Source organism: Solanum tuberosum, unplaced genomic scaffold (assembly GCF_000226075.1).
Source record: "Solanum tuberosum cultivar DM 1-3 516 R44 unplaced genomic scaffold, SolTub_3.0 scf00402, whole genome shotgun sequence".
Classification (NCBI taxonomy): Eukaryota; Viridiplantae; Streptophyta; class Magnoliopsida; order Solanales; family Solanaceae; genus Solanum; species Solanum tuberosum.
The window spans coordinates 343997-364367 of record NW_006239325.1 but is presented as its reverse complement, the minus strand read 5'-3'; the positions used below and the strand labels follow the sequence as shown (position 1 = coordinate 364367).

Below are 20371 nucleotides of genomic sequence, written 5' to 3'. Positions count from 1 at the left end.
TTATGTAATAGTTTAAAGGTCGTTAACATAGATATCAATTTAGATTGTTTTTAAAATAATCATGACCAATTTCGACTATTTTAAAAATAAATATATCAAAAATATACTCGACAAGTAGTGCAAACCTAAAAAGCTATTCAAAATCCAATGATAAAAAATATACACAACTTCAAAATTTATGAGGCTAATACAAACTACTAGATATTTTCAAAAATCAAATCAATTATTCATCAAACATGCTACAATATCCCATGACTTTAATCAAATTGTAAAACCAACCAAAGAGTCACGAGGGTACTTCACGTTCTTAATCTGTTGAGAAATTCTACTACTTAAGACTTTATCAAGACTAACATGAAAGCATCCTCTTAGATCAAGTGATTCAAGATTACGACATCCATCAAGAATAGCTTCAAGACCTACATTTGTCATACTATTATAAATGAGCTTAAGGTGACACAAGACAGGCAAACTTTTAGAAATAGCTAGAGCTTCAACGTTTCTTTCGTTACCTAATTTCATATTACAACAAATGTTGTTCAACTCAAATGATTTTAATTGTGGACAAAAACGTCCAAGAGCTTCAATACCTTCCTTTGTGATACCATTATATGTTAGACATAATTCTTCCAACATTGGTAGCTTTTTTACTACTTCAGCCAAGTCTTTAGGATCCAACTTTGAGTTGCACCATGCAATACTAAGTCTTTTAAGTTTTGGTGATCTGGTGAACAAAATAAAAATTAATGAATTAATGGAAAATAAATTAAATAAAACACATATTTCTCAATAATTTGAACCCTCATTTCATCCATAGAAAAAAAAGAGGAAAACAAGGAATTAGATATATTTCACTATCATATATATATTTATTATCTATCTTACCACTAATTAAGAGTTTCTTACGTATCTTACACTTACATACATGTATTACACTTATATACATATATTTTTGCGATCAGATGCACAAAAATAAGAAGAGAGGCGAGCGAGATTGGGGAGAGATACATATGAATCTCACTAGATACAAGTATCTGTATGTATTTGGAGTGATTCGCATGTATCTGGATATATGCTACAACAAAAATAAATAAAGAGTGCTAAAGTCTTTACAAGTCATTAGTTAAGTGTCATTAGATCTTATGTCGCTAAAGGTTTAGAAACATATACAAAGAGTGTTAATTGCCGCTAAAAATACATATTTAGCGGCAATTGAGCTATTGCCATTAATTAATTGGCGCTAAAAATCATTTTTGATGTAGTGACATGATACATGGGAGAGTGCGAGATGGGAGAGAGTCGAGCCAGATCTTCTATAGATACATGCTAATTGGATATCTAGAACAAATTACACCTAAATGTGACCCGATAATAATATTGCAAATTAGAGTGTATCTAAGTAATAATTAGATCCTAAACTAGTGATATTTATGTAAAAAAAAATATTTAAAAAATGCAATTGATTATAAATACAGGTTTTTGCCAATCTTGGTTTACTTGATCAAAATAGTTAATTAATTTTGATTATGAATTTAGGTACAAATTCTATAAAACAAATCAAAATAATATTTAGCATAATTGAAAATCTTATACAAAAAAAAAAAAGGTATTACAAATCAACACAAAAATATCGAAAAACAGCGAACATGTAAAGACAAATTAAAACTGCGGAAGCCATAAAGTCTTTTGATCATGAATTTAGGTATATATTCTTTAAAATATTTAAAATAAAATTTAACCTAATTGAAAATCTTATGCAAAAAAAGTATTATCGAAGTGTAAACATAAATTAAAATTGTGGAAGTCAGAAATTACCTTTCCGCTACATAAACAAGTAACTCTTTGGTAGCATAGAAGGTCAATCTAATATCAACTAGTTCACCTTGACTGCGATTAACCGCGTCATGGCACACGTATGGAAACACATGTGAGTTGGTGAGTCCGCGACAATTAGCCATGTCAATAACATGCCACATGAAAGGTTCGTTGAGCACTCGACTCCACGTAGTACACACCTTTTGTGCAATCAATAGTCTCTCTATAGTAGCCAACCTCATTAATATGTTCTCCCATAATTCTTCCGGCAATTCCAACCACGATCGATTCGAGTTCTTATTCTTGCTCTTGTTCTTACTTTTCCCTTTTATAAGCATTGTTTTGCTAGGGTTTGATTTGTATAAAAAAATTTGGGTAAGGATTTTAGGTTTATATAAATTTAAAATATATAATAAGATGAGTTTCAATTATGGTAGGTGTTTTGAATAAAATCGGAGGCCTTTTAACTCTTTATTATAACCTTACATAATAATAAGGGAGTTTTTTTTTTATATATTTTATATGTGTAAAGTCTATTTTTTAAGTTAAAAAAAAAGAAATGAAACCTTTTATGTTACAAAAGTCAACACGTAATTAACACCCAAATGAAGTCCCATACATTTGAAACCTTTTATGTTACTCCTATTAAAATTAAATGTTTCTAATATTTTGAATTACATATTATGAGGTATTAATGATTTTGATTAGCAAATTATAAGTTATTAGATATCTTTTTTCTCCTATAATTTTTTTAAAATATTTATTTATATATGATAAATAGTAATTTTACACTTTACTTTCTTCATGCTATACTTGTATTCTCTCTAAAGAGCAATGCATCTGTCCATTGAATTTTCACAAGTTAAATTTGACACTCCTAGTGTTATCGATGTTAGTAGGTAGGAGTACATCTTTACTAGTGTTATCGATGTTAGTAGGTAGGAGTACATCTTTACTAGTGTTATCGATGTTAGTAGGTAGGAGTACATCTTTACTAGTGTTATCGATGTTAGTAGGTAGGAGTACATCTTTACTAGTGTTATCGATGTTAGTAGGTAGGAGTACATCTTTACTAGTGTTATCGATGTTAGTAGGTAGGAGTACATCTTTACTAGTGTTATCGATGTTAGTAGGTAGGAGTACATCTTTACTAGTGTTATCGATGTTAGTAGGTAGGAGTACATCTTTACTAGTGTTATCGATGTTAGTAGGTAGGAGTACATCTCTACTAGTAAGTAGGGAGTGTATTGTCTTGTTGTTGCCCTTACTAGTAGGCGTAGAACTACTCGTATAGTTTCTTGTTCTTCAATTGATGGTTACTATCTGTTGTTTTGTGGTAGATCGATTATAGGATTATTGTCATAGTATTGCTCTGCTACTATCTGTTGTCAAATTTATTTTATATTATCTCTTGTACTTTCATTACACCGTTTTCTAAATTGCTTTTGTCTTGAGCTGAGGATCGATCGAAAACAACCTCTCTACCTCACCTCTGAGGTACACTCTATCCTCCCCCAAACCCTTCTCTGTAGGACTATACTGGGTATGTTATTGTTGTAGTGTCATCGATATTTCCTTCCTTCGCAACCAAATTTAGAAAAAAGAAGTGTACATTGAAGCTAGAGATGTGGTAGAAATATGAATAATTCACAAAAGATGATTTGGTTTTATAAACATAATAGTAAATAGTACAAAGTTTAGATAGCACCAATGTTTTTGAGTCCAAGAACAACTCCAACACCAATAATATGACCAACAGTACCACAAGCCAAAGTATCAGCAAGTGTAAATCCAGCAGGGTCCCCTGTCTGTAAGCCAGAGTCCCTCACTTCAAGTTTTAGCCCTGCAGTTGCCTTCCTGTTTGCTGATGGTGCTAGCCCAAATCTACCAGCAAACAACATTAGGCTTGTTGATGTCACCATTATCTGTCAAACACAAATAACATTTTCAATTACAACGCATCTCTCTATTTGTTCAAGTGCCTACTTGTGTAGGCCCAAAGTTAAGAGACACAAAACTATATGGTGTGTTCTAATATGATTATCTCAATTGAAAATTATCTATTAGTCGACCTGATAGGGTAAAAAGAATCTACGTTTGAACCCCTTGAAAAATTATATTGTATAAATAGGAAAAAAATACAACTTTTTTGGTTATATGTAAAACTATTGAATTCCTGAAAAAAAAAACATATCAATGTAGTTTCATAAGCAGGGTCTAGGGAGGGTAAGATATACGCAGACCTTACTCTTATCTTTGTAGGTGTAGAGACTAAGGAGGTTGCTTCTAATAGAAACTTGATTCAAAACAAATACAATCAAAGTATGATAGAAAGAAATAAACCGACAACAAAATAGCAGGATAAAAGTAACACATAATTGGTTAATATTTTACCAAATTAGTGGATGAGCCAATGAAATCACAACGAGCTCCCAAACCACCTTGTCCTTTGTTGCGCCTTGGTTGAATTGCCACCTGCAAATAGATATAAAAACAATATTATAAACAATTAGATTTTTAACTTTGACCACATGTTAAATTTTAATTTCATACATAAATTATGAGTAAATCTTTTTCTTATAACAATCCTAATATATTAACCTACAAAATAAAATGTACCAACTTGATATATATGTAGTGGTGGAGCTATAATTAAAAGGATTCAATTGAATCTCTTTCGTCAGAAAATTGTATCAAGTACATAACTAAAATCGTTGAATCTCCCTTTATATGTATAAAAAAAAGATGGTGTTTTCTTGTTGGTGTTGTTTTAAATTTCTTTATTAAAAAAGAGGAATTAGGTATGCACAAATCATATAGCTAAACAACAAAATCTGTCGCTATTATTATTGAGCGCGGGGATGGAGTTCCGAGGGGTATTAAGCGACACCTCTTGACGGAAAATGACATTATATAGACAAGACAAATTTTATTATCAATGTTGACAACTCTTGACACAAGTTGAAGGTTCAGTCCAGTGATTAAAAGTATTGAGCATGTTAGTGACACCCTTTAATGAAAATCGACTAGTAACATAATATAATTTATTTATTTTAGCTACGAGCAATTTAGCGTAAAAACATAAATAGGAGAACTAACCAAGCCTTGAACTGGAGAAGCTGAGAAGGGTTGGGGTTTGAGCCCATTGAATTGTGGTAGAGTAGTCATCATGGTGGAAGCCATTGTTGCAAAAAACTCAAGATAATCAAACAATGGAAATGTGTTTTATTTTTCTCTTTGTTTTGGAATATTTCTTTGCTTTTCTATGTTTAAATTGTTATAAATCTATTTGTGTGGAATGAAGTTTATGAAGAGTTTGTGGCCATAGAATGAGGCTATTATGGATACACTTAGATTACTTGTTTGCTGAGGTGGCATTCATATATTGGCTTACTCAAAATGGATAAGATTTTATGCTTTGTCTCCAAAATTTTATTGGAAATTCCCTTCTTTTTTTTCATCTGGTGTATGGTATTAATGGATTCACGTCTAGAAGTTCCACATTAAGGGGTAAATCGTCTCCAAACAAAAGCGACTCCATACTCAAGAGGATTCGAAATTGAGACGTTTGGTTAAAAATGAAAGAGTACTTACCATTCCACCACAACCGTTGTTCGTATTTTATTGAGAATTCGATGTTATTATTGTGATGATGGAATCTTAAGTTGTCATTTGACCATATCTTATTGTGAAATTTGGAAAAAAGTAATTTTTATTTTTAAAGTGAAAATTGGAGTTATATTTGCTTATGAATACAAATTGAAGTTGAATTTAAAAATATTATGGCCCAAAGTTTTAATTGTCTCGTCATCCTCCGTAATTAGCAAAGACACGCTCCAAAAAGATTATTTTTATTAAGAGTCTATTTTTACGTAAATTACTTTGTTAATGGTTATTAAAGTTGTAACTCTAATAATTTGGAGTGAGGGTACTTAATATTAATGGCAACATCAAAAGAAAATATAAAATGATTCTTAATTTTGATAAAAGAAACAAGTAAAAGTAAAAAATATATTTTTAGTACCAATGTATAGTAAAAACGAACAGATATTGCCATTTCAATTATACCCACAGCCATAATGCAATTGCTCGAGGTAACCCACACTAGGCAAGTCCGGTACGATGAGCTCGACCCAAAAAGGCAAACACACGTTACTTTCGCTAGCAAGGGGTTTCAAACTTGAGACCTCCAACATAGCTTGTTGCAACTTAGATATCGCGAGGCGATACATGCCAAGTCATTTTCCTTCTATATATAATACAACAATCTCAGCAGACAGAACAAAATATCTTGAACTGGGACAGCTTGTTATGCTATTACGAAGGCCTAATACATAGATAGATACCTTAGCTTGGATTCAGAACACTCCAACTTTGAGTGTGCATATATAGACAATTCTACTCTATATGCATTCTCAAAATTGAAGTGTTTAGTTGCCAATTAAGGCGAAGTTATGCTGTCTGTATTATCCCTATTACAAAAAATTCCAGAGAGACAGAAAAAAAGATTCAAGCCCCAAATGATTCGAATGTCCTTCATAAAAGTGAGTAGTTGCACAATGACACAAGGATTGTTTAATTTAACAACCACAAATCTACACATGTGCTAGGCACTTAACCCACTACAGTTACTTAGCAAGTGCTGAAACAGATATCTTTATATTCTTAGGGCTTAACAATTGGAAAATTAAAGGATCCAGAACAACATAAGGTGTACAAATGACAGTAAAACTGAGACTAATGACATCAACAGAATAGAGGGGGACATCACTATTCGAACAGCATCTCATCATCATCAGAATAGTTGCTGCCATCAGAAAGCTCATAATCATCATCGTCGTCTGATATGAGGTCAATGTCAGAAAATTCAGATGGGTAATCCTCATCAAACGACCCATAGTCGTGCATCTCTGTATCAGGCCCATAATCTTCGGCGGGGTCCTGTGGGGGTCTTAGAGATTTGAACTGTCGAAAATATCGCTTACCTACTTCCCCTAACAGATTGACAGTGAGACATCGCCGCAGATCAAGCGATTCAAGTTGAGGGCAGCCATTGAGAATAGCTTCCAATCCACCATTCGTCATCTTGTTTCCAAGGAGTTGAAGGTGGTGCAGTTCAGGCATGTTCTGTGCAATAGCTTTGGCTTCTTCATCGCGTTCACTGTAGGGGTGTCTGCAGATCTGGTTGTTCAACTTAAAAGACTTCAAACCCCGACAAGAACTGCCTATAGTCTCAATCGCTTCTTTGGTGATAGCGATGTAAAAGAGGTGCAGCTCCTCCAATAATGGGAACTTCTTCACAGCTGCACTCAATCCCTCGGCTGAGACATTGTAGGAACATACGAGTCGAAGATGTTTGAGCTGAGGTGATCTGTTGAAAAGATTCAGAGTTAATCATTAGAGATAGATATGCAGCATTTAAAGTATCCACGGGGATGTGAACATACACAAGCATCAATCATGCAAGGAAAGAAGCAGTCTCTATTGAGCAGTAACAGTTACATCAGTCGAACAAATTTACATGATCGCTTGTTTTACATAATTCAGATGCATCATAGAATGCAGTTTAGGTAGTAGTAGTAGTCCTTTATGCGTACAAAAGCTTGTGCTTGTTCAAACATTTCCATGAAAGTTTAGCTGGATCAAAACCAAAATATTGTGAACATAAATTAGGTTGCTTTCTGTTTTTTCAACTATTAAATTGTACTTGTACAGAGAGGTACGGACTAACTTCCTGAAAGTATTTCTACACTTATTCCATAATAATGGCCCACATCTACCATTCTTACTTCAAGGGTTCTTTTGTCTTTGCTCACTCTAATCCATAATCCATCTACTGCAAATACATGCACTCTCATAATTAAACACAGATTTCCGCATAACTTAACCTGATATTAGCAGGGCAGCGTTTATTGAGGTCAAGCAGTTAGTGTTAGATAGTTTGAAATATATATGAAGTGTCATTGTCCCAGAACGGAAGGCAAAGTAAGTCTGAAGGTTTTATATAAAACCCTTGGTAAATTAGGCCTTCCTGGTTGAAGTGACTAAGAACTCTGCAAGTATCAAACTAGTGGCTTGTTGAATCATGAAGATTATCTAAGTTTTCCCCAAACTCTGCAAGTATCAAACTAGTGGCTTGTTGTATCATGAAGATTATCGATGTTTTTCCCCAATTCAATAATACAGCCTTTTTTTTTTTCTTTGATGACAAGTGAAACCCGCAACCGCTACCCTTTGGGTGCGCACAGGGTAAAACCCCCGCTCCTATGCTCCTATACATCCTTTTACTTTTCCAATCTCATTTCAGTTCATTAATTTTTCTAACGATTATGTTTGCAATTACTTTTTTTCTTGTTTGGCTAACCAAACATTGTATTACTTATGCAGGATTTCAAGCTGAGATTGGTGTTGCTAAATGTTACACCAAAAAACCCTAATAATTAGCTAGCTTTAAACTCACATCCGTGAAAGTTTAGCTGGATCAAAACCAAAATATTGTGAACATAAATTAGGTTGCTTGCTATTAGTTCAACTATTGAATTGTATTTGTACAGAGAGGTACGGACTAACTTCCTGAAAGTGTTTCTACACTTATTCCATAATAATGGCCCATATCTACCATTCAATCTTTGGAAGATTGCCTCGCCACAAAGCTAATAGGCGATGAAGGATCGCCTTGCCTCTCGCCATTGGCCATGAGGCAATCGCCTTTCACAACACTGCTAAGGCCCCTTGGAGATTTGAAAAAATCCTTCCGTTTTTCATTGAGTCATTGACTAAAGATTGTTAAGTTGGGATCATCCTTACTTCAAGGGTTCTTTTGTCTTTGCTCACTCTAATCCATAATCCATCTACTGCAAATACATGCACTCTCATAATTAAACACAGATTTCCGCATAACTTAAACTGCTATTAGCAGGGCAGCGTTTATTGAGGTCAAGCAGTTAGTGTTAGATAGTTTGTAATATATATGAAGTGTCATTGTCCCAGAACGGAAGGCAAAGTAAGTCTGAAGGTTTTATATAAAACCCTTGGTAAATTAGGCCTTCCTGGTTGAAGTGACTAAGAACTCTGCAAGTATCAAACTAGTGGCTTGTTGAATCATGAAGATTATCTAAGTTTTCCCCAAACTCTGCAAGTATCAACCTAGTGGCTTGTTGTATCATGAAGATTATCTATGTTTTCCCCAATTCAATAATATAGCTTTTCCTTTTCCAATTTCATTTCAGTTCATTAATTTGTCTAACAGTTATGTTTGCAATTGTTTTTTTTCTTGTTTTGCTAACCAAACATTGTATTTCTTATGCAGGAATTCAAGCTGAGATTGGTGTTGCTAAACGTTATACCAAAAAAAAAAACCTAATAATTAGCAAAATGAACAGATACTACCTTTAAACTCCCATCCATATTTGATAGCACACAAAAGTATGAAATTAGGGTTTAACAGCAGAAAAGCAGGAAACTAGGGTTGAAAATAGAACCTTTCAGCGATATAGCTGAGCAACTTGTCGCTGCCAAAATACTCAAGGCTGAGATCAACTAATTCCCCGTTGCTACATTCCACAGCTCGACCGCAAATCTTCTCCAAATCATCCTCCCTGTCCCAGAAATCGGCGCCGGCATTCTGCATTTTCACAACTCGCCACATAGCTGGTTCATGGCACAACCGACGCCAAGTTGAACACACTTTGTCGGCGCTCTTCAACATCTCAATCGGCCCAACCTTTTGAAGGATCGACGATGTAATATCCGGCGGCAATTCCACCCACGGCGGAGCAATTGAATTTTCCATATCTTCTGCTTCCATTTTGGAATGAACAGTTTGGTTTCTATTTTGAGTTAATTTGCCCTAATTAAAAAACTCCTTTTTGGACAAAATCGTCTTTTTATCATTTTTCTAAAATTGTTATTTATTTAATTAATTTAAGTTGATAAAATTGTAATTATAAACACTAATAATAGTTAATCAGTAAATACATCATTTCTTTGTTTAGGTTTAATTTAGGTTAGGATTCACACTAGGCTTAAAAGGTTACTTTTTACTCTTTTAGATACCTATGAAAAATAAATATAGCATTATTATGAAAAGTGATTTCCATTGATTCGTTTTTTTTTTCTCTTTGAGAAGGTTTTTTACCGACTTTGTATTGTTGATATACATTATTGACTTTTACCTATCTAAAAAGTTACATGTAAATGTATAAGATATGTATAGTTAGTAAATAATATATGTATATTTTGGATACTAGTTACAAATATTTTTCGACCAAGTTAGAAGATGTATAATATATGTATAACTAATACTCTTATATAATATTTGTATATTGCCTAGGGGTTATAAGTATTTTTGGCCGAACATCCAAATATGTGAATTTACCCTTAATTTAACCGTAATAAATAATGAAAAATTGTAAGTATTCTTCCATTCTTAATTATATATTTTAGATTCCAACATTAGAAAATGAAGTCCACTTTGGTATCTAAATTATTGTTGTAGTTATCGTTAGCAACATGTAAAAGGAAGTCATTTTGATTAAAAGGGATTTTGTTTACATATAAAAATCTTTATCTTTGAATTGATCTAGGATGTAAGAAAAAAATAAAATAAGCAATGTTGAATTAGAAACTCATATTTTTAATCTATACTGCTCGTATCGTACTTTTTAAAAATATAATTGCACTTGTATTAAATCTTCCAATAATGCACTATCTTCAAAGAATTTGATATTTAAGTAGTTCGAGCGGCGTAACCAAGCCTTGAACTGGAGAAGCTGAGAAAGGTTGGGGTTTGAGCCCATTGAATTGTGGTAGAGTAGTCATCATGGTGGAAGCCATTGTTGCAAAAACTCAAGATTATCAAACAATGGAAATGTGTTTTATTTTTCTCTCTTTGTTTTGGAATATTTCTTTGCTTTTCTATGTTTAAATTGTTATAAATCTATTTGTGAGGAAAGAAGTTTATGTGGGCATTGGCCACATGAAGAGTTTGTGGCCATAGAATGAGGCTATTATGGATACACTTAGATTACTAGTTTGATGAGGTGGCACTCATATATTGGCTAACTCAAAATGGATAAGATTTTATGATTTGTCTCCAAAATTTTATTGGGATTTTTTTCCCGTTGTCCGGTACTAAATTTGGATTCACACCGAGAAGTCTCACAGTAAGGGGTAAAGCGCCCCATAACAAAAGTGACTTCAAACTCAAGAGGACTCGAATTTGAGACGTTTGATTAAGGATGAAAGAGTAATATTTACCATTCCACCACAACCTTTGTTAGTATTTTATTGGGAATTCGATGTTATTATTGTGATGATGGAATCTTAAGTCGGCAGTTGACCATATTTTATTGTGAAATTTGAAAAGAAAAAGTTTTTATTTTTAAAGTGAAAATTGGAGTTATATTTGACGATGAATAAAAATATTATGGCCCAAAGTTTTAATTGTCTCGTCATCCTCCATAATTAGCAAAAACACGCTCCTTAAAGATAATTTTTATTAAGAGTCTATTTTTAAGTAAATTACCTTTGTTAATGGTTATTAAAGTTGTAACTCCAATAATTTGGAGTGAGGGTACTTAATATTAATGGCAACATCAAAAGAAAATATTAAATGATTCTTAATTTTGATAAAATAAACAGGTAAAAGTAAAAAAAATACATTTTTAGTACCAAGGTATAGTAAAAACGAACAGATATTGCCATTTCAATTATTCTCAAGATATTTGCTTACGAAACCCACAGCCATAATGCAATAGCTCGAGGTAACCCGCACTAGGCAAATCCGGTTCGACGAGCTTGACCCAAAAGGCAAACATGTTACTTTCGCTGGCAAGGGGTTTCAAACTTGAGACCTCCAACATAGAAGTCTCCAAGCCCAAACTACCGGGTTAGCGACTAAACATATAGCAACTTAGATATCGCGAGGCTATATATGCCAAGTCTTTTTCCTTCTATAATACAACAATCTCAGCAGACAGAGCAAAATATCTTGAATTGGGACAGCTTGTTATGCTATTACGACTTTGAGTGTGCATATCTAGACAATTCTATTCGATATGCATTCTCAAAATTGAAGTGTTTAGTTGCCAATTAAGGCCAGGTTAAGCTGTCTGTATAATCCCTATTACAAAAAATTCCAGAGACAGAAAAAAAGATTCAAGCACCAAATGATTCGAATGTGTCCTTCATAAAAGTGAGTAGTTGCACAATGACACAAGGATTGTTTAATTTAACAACCACAAATCTACACATGTGCTAGGCACTTAACCCACTACAGTTACTTAGCAAGTGCTGAAACAGATATCTTTATATTCTTAGGGCTTAACATTTGGAAAATTAAAGGATCCAAAACAACATAAGGTGTACAAATGACAGTAAAACTGAGACTAATGACATCAACAGAATAGAGGAGGACATCAATATTCGAACACCATCTCATCATCATCAGAATAGTTGCTGCCATCAGAAAACTCATAATCATCATCGTCGTCTGATATGAGGTCAATGTCAGAAAATCCAGATGGGTAATCCTCATCAAACGACTCAAAGTCGTGCATCTCTGTATCAAGCCCATAATCTTCGGTGGGGTCCTGAGGGTGTCTTAGAGATTTGATCTGTCGAGAACATCGCTTACCTACTTCCCCTCCCAGATCGACATTGAGACATCGCCGCAGATCAAGCGATTCAAGTTGAGGGCAGCCATTGAGAATAGCTTCCAATCCTTCATTCGTCATCTTGTTTCCAAGGAGTTGAAGGTGGTGCAGTTCAGGCATGTTCTGTGCAATAGCTATGGCTTCTTCATCGTATTCAATGTAGGGGTGTCTGCAGATCTGGTTGTTCAACTTAAAAGACTTCAAACCACGACAAGAACTGCCTATAGTTTCAATCGCTTCTTTGGTGATAGCGATGTAATAGAGGTGCAGCTCCTCCAATAATGGGAACTTCTTCACAGCTGCACTCAATCCCTCGGCTGAGACATTGTAGGAACATACGAGTCGAAGATGTTTGAGCTGAGGTGATCTGTTGAAAAGATTCAGAGTTAATCATTAGAGATAGATATGCAGCATTTAAAGTATCCACGGGGATGTGAACATACACAAGCATCAATCATGCAAGGAAAGAAGCAGTCTCTATTGAGCAGTAACAGTTACATCGGTCGAGCAAATTTACATGATCGTTTGTTTTACATAATTCAGATGCATCATAGAATGCAGTTTCAGTAGTAGTAGTAGTCCTTTATGCGTACAAAAGCTTGTGCTTGTTCAAACATTTCCATGAAAGTTTAGCTGGATCAAAACCAAAATATTGTGAACATAAATTAGGTTGCTTTCTGTTTTTTCAACTATTAAATTGTACTTGTACAGAACTAATCTTTGGAAGATCGCCTCGCCACAAAGCTAATAGGCGATGAAGGGTCACCTCACCTCTTGCCATTGGCTATGAGGCGACCGCCTTTCACAACACTGCTAAGGCCCCTTTGAGATTTGAAAAAATCCTTCCGTTTTTCATTGACTAAAGATTGTTATGTGGGGATCGTTCTTACTTGAAGGGTTCTTTTGTCTTTGTTCACTCTTATCCATAATCCATCTACTGCAAATACATGCACTCTCATAATTAAACACAGATTTCCGCATAACTTAACCTGATATTAGCAGGGCAGGTTTATTGAGGTCAAGCAGTTAGTGTTAGATAGTTAGAAGTGTCATTGTCCCAGAACGGAAGGCAAAGTAAGTCTGAAGGTTTTATATAAAACCCTTGGTAAATTAGGCCTTCCTGGGTGAAGTGACTAAGTATCAAACTAGTGGCTTGTTGTATCATGAAGATTATCTATGTTTTTCCCCAATTCAATAATACAACCTTTTTTTTTTCTTTGATGACAAGGGAAACCCGCAGCCGCTACCCTTTGGGTGCGCACAGGGTAAAACCCCCGCTCCTATGCTCCTATACAACCTTTTCCTTTTCCAATCTCATTTCAGTTCATTAATTTTTCTAACGATTATGTTTGCAATTACTTTTTTTCTTGTTTCGCTAACCAAACATTGCATTACTTATGCAGGATTTCAAGCTGAGATTGGTGTTGCTAAATGTTACACCAAAAAACCCTAATATTTAGCTAGCTTTAAACTCACATCCGTGAAAGTTTAGCTGGATCAAAACCAAAATATTGTGAACATAAATTAGGTTGCTTGCTATTAGTTCAACTATTGAATTGTATTTGTACAGAGAGGTACGGACTAACTTCCTGAAAGTGTTTCTACACTTATTCCATAATAATGGCCCACATTTACCATTCAATCTTTGGAAGATTGCCTCGCCACAAAGCTAATAGGCGATGAAGGGTCACCTCGCCTCTCGCCATTGGCTATGAGGCAATCGCCTTTCACAACACTGCTAAGGCCCCTTTGAGATTTGAAAAAATCCTTCCGTTTTTCATTGAGTCATTGACTAAAGATTGTTAAGTGGGGATCGTCCTTACTTCAAGGGTTCTTTTGTCTTTGCTCACTCTAATCCATAATCCATCTACTGCAAATACATGCACTCTCATAATTAAACACAGATTTCCGCATAACTTAACCTGATATTAGCAGGGCAGGTTTATTGAGGTCAAGCAGTTAGTGTTAGATAGTTAGAAGTGTCATTGTCCCAGAACGGAAGGCAAAGTAAGTCTGAAGGTTTTATATAAAACCCTTGGTAAATTAGGCCTTCCTGGTTGAAGTGACTAAGAACTCTGCAAGTATCAAACTAGTGGCTTGTTGAATCATGAAGATTATCTAAGTTTTCCCCAAACTCTGCAAGTATCAACCTAGTGGCTTGTTGTATCATGAAGATTATCTATGTTTTCCCCAATTCAATAATATAGCTTTTCCTTTTCCAATTTCATTTCAGTTCATTAATTTGTCTAACAGTTATGTTTGCAATTGTTTTTTTTCTTGTTTGGCTAACCAAACATTGTATTTCTTATGCAGGAATTCAAGCTGAGATTGGTGTTGCTAAACGTTATACCAAAAAAAAAAACCTAATAATTAGCAAAATGAACAGATACTACCTTTAAACTCCCATCCATATTTGATAGCACACAAAAGTATGAAATTAGGGTTTAACAGCAGAAAAGCAGGAAACTAGGGTTGAAAATAGAACCTTTCAGAGATATAGCTGAGCAACTTGTCGCTGCCAAAATACTCAAGGCTGAGATCAACTAATTCCCCGTTGCTACATTCCACAGCTCGACCGCAAATCTTCTCCAAATCATCCTCCCTGTCCCAGAAATCGGCGCCGGCATTCTGCATTTTCACAACTCGCCACATAGCTGGTTCATGGCACAACCGACGCCAAGTTGAACACACTTTGTCGGCGCTCTTCAACATCTCAATTGGCCCAACCTTTTGAAGGATCGACGATGTAATATCCGGCGGCAATTCCACCCACGGCGGAGCAATTGAATTTTCCATATCTTCTGCTTCCATTTTGGAATGAACAGTTTGGTTTCTATTTTGAGTTAATTTGCCCTAATTAAAAAATTCCGTTTTGGACAAAATCGTCTTTTTATCATTTTTCTAAAATTGTTATTTATTTATTTATTTATTTAATTAATTTAAGTTGATAAAATTGTAATTATAAACACTAATAATAGTTAATCATTAAATACATCTTTTCTTTGTTTAGGTTTAATTTAGGTTAGGATTCACATTAGGCTTAAAAGGTTACTTTTTACTCTTTTAGATACCTATGAAAAATAAATATAGCAATATTACGCAAAGTGTTTTCCGTTGATTCGGTTTTTTTTTTTTTCTCTCTGAGAAGGTTTTTTACCGACTTTTGTATTGTTGATATACGTTATTGACTTTTACCTATCTAAAAAGTTACATGTAAATGTATAAGATATGTATAGTTAGTAAATAATATATGTATATTTTGGATAATAGTTACAAATATTTTTCGACCATGTTAGAAGTTGTATAATATATGTATAACTAATACTCTTATATAATATTTGTATATTGCCTAGCGGTTATAAGTATTTTTAGCCGAACATCCAAATATGTGAATTTCCCCTTAATTTAACCGTAAAAAATAATGGCAAATAGTAAGTATTCTTCCATTCTTAATTATATATTTTAGATTCCGACATTAGAAAATGAAGTCCACTTTGGTATCTAAATTATTGTTGTAGTTATTGTTAGCAACATGTAAAAGGAAGTCATTTTGATTAAAAGGGAGATCTTTGAATTGATCTAGGATGTAAGAAAAAAAAAAATAAGCAATGTTGAATTAGAAACTCGTATTTTTAATCTATATTGCTTTTACTTTTCAAAAATATAATTGCATATGTATTAAATCTTTCAATAATGCACTATTTTCAAATAATTTGATATTTAAGTAATCTAAACAACATAACGTTTAACTATCTTGATAATAGAAATCGATGATCTCTTTGAGATTGAGTTGAAACAAAGAAGAACAATCATTTTGCATCAACCACAACATATGCTCAAACAATATAGCATCCACATCAACAAAAATCACTTTATTTTCCTTATTCTCATTCACTTCCCTTCTATCTTCTTTCTTTCTCACCATTTCAAATAAAATCTTAAAAGGGCTTTGTTCCAACACAAATGGCTCCACCAAGAATTCCCTCTTATCTTTACCGACCACTACTGTCACTTCATCAGTAACTGTATTTTCAGAACTATTTTTTGAGAGTGGTTGGTAATCCAATTGGATTGAGGAACGCCTTTTCATGTTTGATATCGGAAGAAATATGCAGTTCATAACGTGCCCTTTTGACTCTAGACTCGAATTATATGTTTAGCTAACTTCTTTGTGTTATGAGATTTTCTTTTACTTTTCTTGAAGGTGTTGAACTTGGTTATATAATTACTATTTCACTTGTTGTTAGATGATGAAAGAGTTATTGAGAGATATATATATGCAAACAAAATAAAATAAAGTACTATGTTTGGTAGAAATTAACTAGAAATGATAATTTATGTAGATTAATTTCAATGGTAAAATTTTGATGGAAATTGAACCATTCAAGTGAAAAGATGGTAGGATTATGAAAATGTAACAAACATTTTGACAAATAGTAAGGTTCATGGAATAGGCAATTTGGGACTCTCAATTTAACATCAATTGTTTATTGTGTACCTATTCGGATATAAATCTTTTCATGAGTCAAACACGTATAAATACAATATCGAGTTTAGAGCACAAGTTTATACGGGAGTAATAGTTGTTGCATGTCCAGAACCTATAGGTATATTAAGAAATTCGCTTAGTAAAAATGAAACTTAAACACTGAACAATGTCATGTTACATTATGTGATCGTCTTTACCTAAAATTTGAATCGTCAAAAAAGACACAATTTTTATTTAATTATATCTTCAACGCTAATATTTTATGAGCTCTTTTAAGTGATATGACACCCTGTCTCACCATCCATAATGTCCACCCCCACCCTCACCCCAACACACACAAAAAGGTGAAAAGTTTGGTTAAAATTGCTTTAAATAAACTTGAGTGTAACGTATTATCACACACAAAGAGTTATATACTTTGGAGGTTAAAGTTTCATAAACTTTAATTTATTAGTTTCATATACTCCAACTAATTAATTTTAGGCCAATTAGCAATTGCAAAGAGTTGAGTTTCAACCAAATCAAACACTTCAATTTAAGCTTAATTAATTTGTGAATATAACGGCAAAAGAATGGAATTTGACCAAAAATCCTCTATTTCACATATAGACGATTTTCAATTCTTGCAACTGAATAATTGTTTTTGACATGACGTTTCAAATTTTAGAGGTAAAACTTCATTCTGAATTTCACAAATAAAATTTCATACATGAAATTTGAAACTTCATGATAATAAAAACGAGTAAATGGCCAAAAACATCCCTCAATTATAACTCAAACTTAAACTACATCCTTATATTATAACAATGAATAAATAAAAGATTCAAACAGAAAATATGTTACGTTTCTTTCATTTTTATCATTTGGAAAAATATAGATGAGAAAAAGTGGAAGATAAATACTCCACCCATACCTTGCTTTCCAATAGCTCTAATATAGCTACAAGGAATAGATGCTTGGTGGGGTTAATTTATGGAATATGCAGAATAACATGAAAAATAGTTTCTTCTCTTTAAATTTTTTTATATAGCTTTTCTCATCTATATTATTCCAATTTTATTGTTTAGATAAAATAAATACAATTTTGTATGTAAATGAGATACATAATTTATTTTTTAATAATAATAATATATATATATTCAGTGTAATTCTATTATGAGAAAGATGGTGTGTACATAGTCTTACTCTTATATTATGAAGATTTTTATAATAGTAATTTACATCGTGTATAAATGAGATACATAATTCATCTTTTACCTTTATAACTTTTATATATAATTAATAGTTATTCATTTGGAATTTATAAAACAATTTAAAGTTTACTAATAGATCAATTATTTATATGTTGCCATTAGCATGGCATTTCAAATTTTAGACGTGAAATTCCATGACAATATGGAGTTTCAAATTCCACGAGTGAAGTCCTAAAATATTATCATGAAATTGGGGGTGGGGGGTGGGTTTATGATCAGAGAAAGATAAGAGGCGTGGTTGGTTTGTCACTGTAGGAAGAGGGACGGACGACTCACCAAATTCACATAAAAAATCACCATCATGAGCCTCCGTTACCTTTTGGTAGGCCTACGTCCCATAGAAACTGTCTACTTGAGATGACTGTCCCTTGGTCCGTAGGTCCTAACACGGTACTTTCTAGGAACATTATCAGTTTACCACCCAAAGAGGGACCAACTTGTCAGTCCAGTGTACCAGCAAGTGATGAAAAAGATCAGGGTAACTTTACCTTCTCAGCAATTCTGACATGATATGTGCTCTATAAATACTTCGTATCAATGCAGACTTAGCTAAAGAAACGGAATAATATAGAAGACAAACTCATAATAAGAAAGAAAGCACTATTATGGCAGAGCAAAGAGTAATTGCATTAACAGTTTAACACCTAATCTAGTTGAAAGTTTGGAAATCCAGTTGGTTTGTCAATTTGAGAATAAGCAAATACTCAACCACAGGCCACCCTAACATAGACTATAATTATAAGCAAGTTGAAGTCAGAACTAGATCTAACACCTAAAATCTGCCCGTTCAGATTTGTGATCAGTCACCGGGAATCAAGAAGCTTTTTCACATTCCTTGGCCCCAGTATGTTGGCATACCGTGCATTGGTTGAGGAGCATTATGCATGGGTTGAGCAGCATTACCAAAAGGTCCTTGTTCGTGGCTGAGAGGGCTACCACTGTTCTCATCGACTGAGTCGCTTGAGCCACCCGGGGAAGGAGAGCTCGTCTCAGTGACCGGAGCACCAAAATTCAGCACATTGGGAGGTGGAGTTGAGGATGGTGCCTCAGACATAAGCTTTTCCTTTTCTGGAGTGAAGGTACCCACAACCAGCTGGTAGAGAAATGAAACCGTTAGCAAGTATACAATCTGAACTCAAACATCAGGGAAAGGATGGCCCAAGGCTTTGGTCTAGTGAATAGAAAGCAACACACGATGTGAAAGTTACACACACATCACTGTTCGAGGTTTGAACCCTATCACAAACAAAAGCCTGCTACTTAAGTGAAGGATAGAGAGGTGGGCTCATTTATCTACCAAGTATCGAGCCATGCGCTACCGGTTTATTCAAAAGGAAAAGGAAAAAAAATGAATGCAACGACAGAGGTAGTTAGAATAGCACCTGCACCGGAGAGGCAGCCTTGAGCATTCCAGCAACGACTCCACCCAAAACTCTACCATCTGGCCCAGACAGTGCCACACTAAGACCACCTGTTCTGCTACGGTTGCCATTACTTTCTGATAGCAAGAAAGACCCCGATAATGAGATGATGTTGAATCGACCCTGCATATAAAGAATAACACCATGCTTGATGACCAATGCCAAATAGGTATGCTGGAAGAAGACATTCAGTGTACATGCATTGATCATCTAAAAGGATATACTCTACTGACTTTTTTCTCTAATGTCAAAAGATAAACGCCAAAAAAATCAAATTTCCAGATCACACATAGACTAACTAAGCATAACATAAAGGCAACAGAAAAAGCAAATGTCTTTAAGCTGAAACTCATACAGACCTCGTACGTCACAGTGCCACCACCTATTATGGACTGCCTGAGGGTGACATTGCAGACGACTCCAGTTGCAGCTAGAATACAAACTGCCGGTGGTCCTTGCAGTGAGAAATTCACTATCTTATTTGCAATGTCCTGCAGCCAAGGTAACAAATTTGCATCATTTAGTAAAGTCAACCAAAAAAATCACAAGATTGGTACTTCAATTCAAGTAACCCTTAAACAAGAATTTTGACCATGGGTAAGATAAAACTATTACGTATTAGTACATTAGACTTCTCATTTTTAATAAATGAAGCAGTGAGCCCCACAAAATTTCTGTCATGATTCACTGCTCTTTCTTCACCTTCCTCCTCCAGTAATCTTACATCAACTTCCCACC

General features: G+C 34.2%; 4 protein-coding genes across 7 annotated transcripts in view; all 4 read right to left on the bottom strand.

Annotated features, from left to right (window-relative positions):
• Positions 1-3443: 3443 nt before the first annotated feature.
• Positions 3444-10739, bottom strand: LOC102602341 (photosystem I reaction center subunit psaK, chloroplastic). 2 transcript variants are annotated; one of them, XM_015303012.1, is made up of 3 exons: positions 10567-10739; positions 4210-4290; positions 3444-3740 (listed from the first exon to the last, which is right to left on the bottom strand). In XM_015303012.1, the coding sequence occupies exons 1-3, from the start codon at positions 10648-10650 to the stop codon at positions 3513-3515; spliced, it is 393 nt and encodes a 130-aa protein (XP_015158498.1). In that variant the 5' UTR covers positions 10651-10739; the 3' UTR covers positions 3444-3512. The 2 variants fall into 2 exon arrangements, with proteins under 2 accessions (XP_015158498.1, XP_006362507.1); XM_006362445.2 differs by lacking the exon at positions 10567-10739 and adding an exon at positions 4915-5104.
• Positions 6337-9656, bottom strand: LOC102602012 (F-box protein SKIP19-like). 2 transcript variants are annotated; one of them, XM_015303011.1, is made up of 3 exons: positions 9297-9655; positions 6697-7186; positions 6337-6645 (listed from the first exon to the last, which is right to left on the bottom strand). In XM_015303011.1, the coding sequence occupies exons 1-3, from the start codon at positions 9620-9622 to the stop codon at positions 6586-6588; spliced, it is 876 nt and encodes a 291-aa protein (XP_015158497.1). In that variant the 5' UTR covers positions 9623-9655; the 3' UTR covers positions 6337-6585. The 2 variants fall into 2 exon arrangements, with proteins under 2 accessions (XP_015158497.1, XP_006362506.1); XM_006362444.2 differs by having other exon boundaries at positions 6337-7186; positions 9297-9656.
• On the bottom strand, positions 6337-15329 carry LOC102601680 (F-box protein SKIP19-like). 2 transcript variants are annotated; one of them, XM_015303010.1, is made up of 3 exons: positions 14956-15329; positions 12225-12837; positions 6337-6619 (listed from the first exon to the last, which is right to left on the bottom strand). In XM_015303010.1, exons 1-2 carry the CDS (start codon positions 15279-15281, stop codon positions 12234-12236), a joined length of 930 nt encoding a protein of 309 aa, XP_015158496.1. In that variant the 5' UTR covers positions 15282-15329; the 3' UTR covers positions 6337-6619; positions 12225-12233. The 2 variants fall into 2 exon arrangements, with proteins under 2 accessions (XP_015158496.1, XP_006362505.1); XM_006362443.2 differs by lacking the exon at positions 6337-6619 and having other exon boundaries at positions 11969-12837.
• A 3463-nt stretch (positions 15330-18792) lies between these two features.
• Positions 18793-20371, bottom strand: part of LOC102601344 (AT-hook motif nuclear-localized protein 10-like) — a 4501-nt gene continuing 2922 nt past the window's right edge. Inside the window, exons 3-5 of the mRNA XM_006362442.2 lie at positions 19993-20124; positions 19595-19756; positions 18793-19305 (exon numbers count right to left, since the gene is read on the bottom strand). Coding sequence (XP_006362504.1) covers positions 19039-19305; positions 19595-19756; positions 19993-20124 — 561 coding nt within the window. The 3' untranslated portion in view covers positions 18793-19038. The remainder of the gene's footprint in view (positions 19306-19594; positions 19757-19992; positions 20125-20371) is intronic.

What these genes read in the sequence shown, in the direction of transcription:
- LOC102601680 (XM_015303010.1), bottom strand. Translation starts at nt 15,281, where the DNA reads ATGGAAGCAGAAGATATGGAAAATTCAATTGCTCCGCCGTGGGTGGAA. An exon ending in CTCAGCTATATCTCTGAAAG is followed by an intron (nt 12,838 to 14,955) that starts GTTCTATTTTCA and finishes TCTTTTCAACAG; the next exon opens with ATCACCTCAGCTCAAACATC.
- LOC102602012 (XM_006362444.2), bottom strand. Translation starts at nt 9,622, where the DNA reads ATGGAAGCAGAAGATATGGAAAATTCAATTGCTCCGCCGTGGGTGGAA. An exon ending in CTCAGCTATATCGCTGAAAG is followed by an intron (nt 7,187 to 9,296) that starts GTTCTATTTTCA and finishes TCTTTTCAACAG; the next exon opens with ATCACCTCAGCTCAAACATC.
- LOC102602341 (XM_015303012.1), bottom strand. Translation starts at nt 10,650, where the DNA reads ATGGCTTCCACCATGATGACTACTCTACCACAATTCAATGGGCTCAAA. An exon ending in CTTCTCCAGTTCAAGGCTTG is followed by an intron (nt 4,291 to 10,566) that starts GTTACGCCGCTC and finishes ATCTATTTGCAG; the next exon opens with GTGGCAATTCAACCAAGGCG. An exon ending in TTGGCTCATCCACTAATTTG is followed by an intron (nt 3,741 to 4,209) that starts GTAAAATATTAA and finishes TGTGTTTGACAG; the next exon opens with ATAATGGTGACATCAACAAG.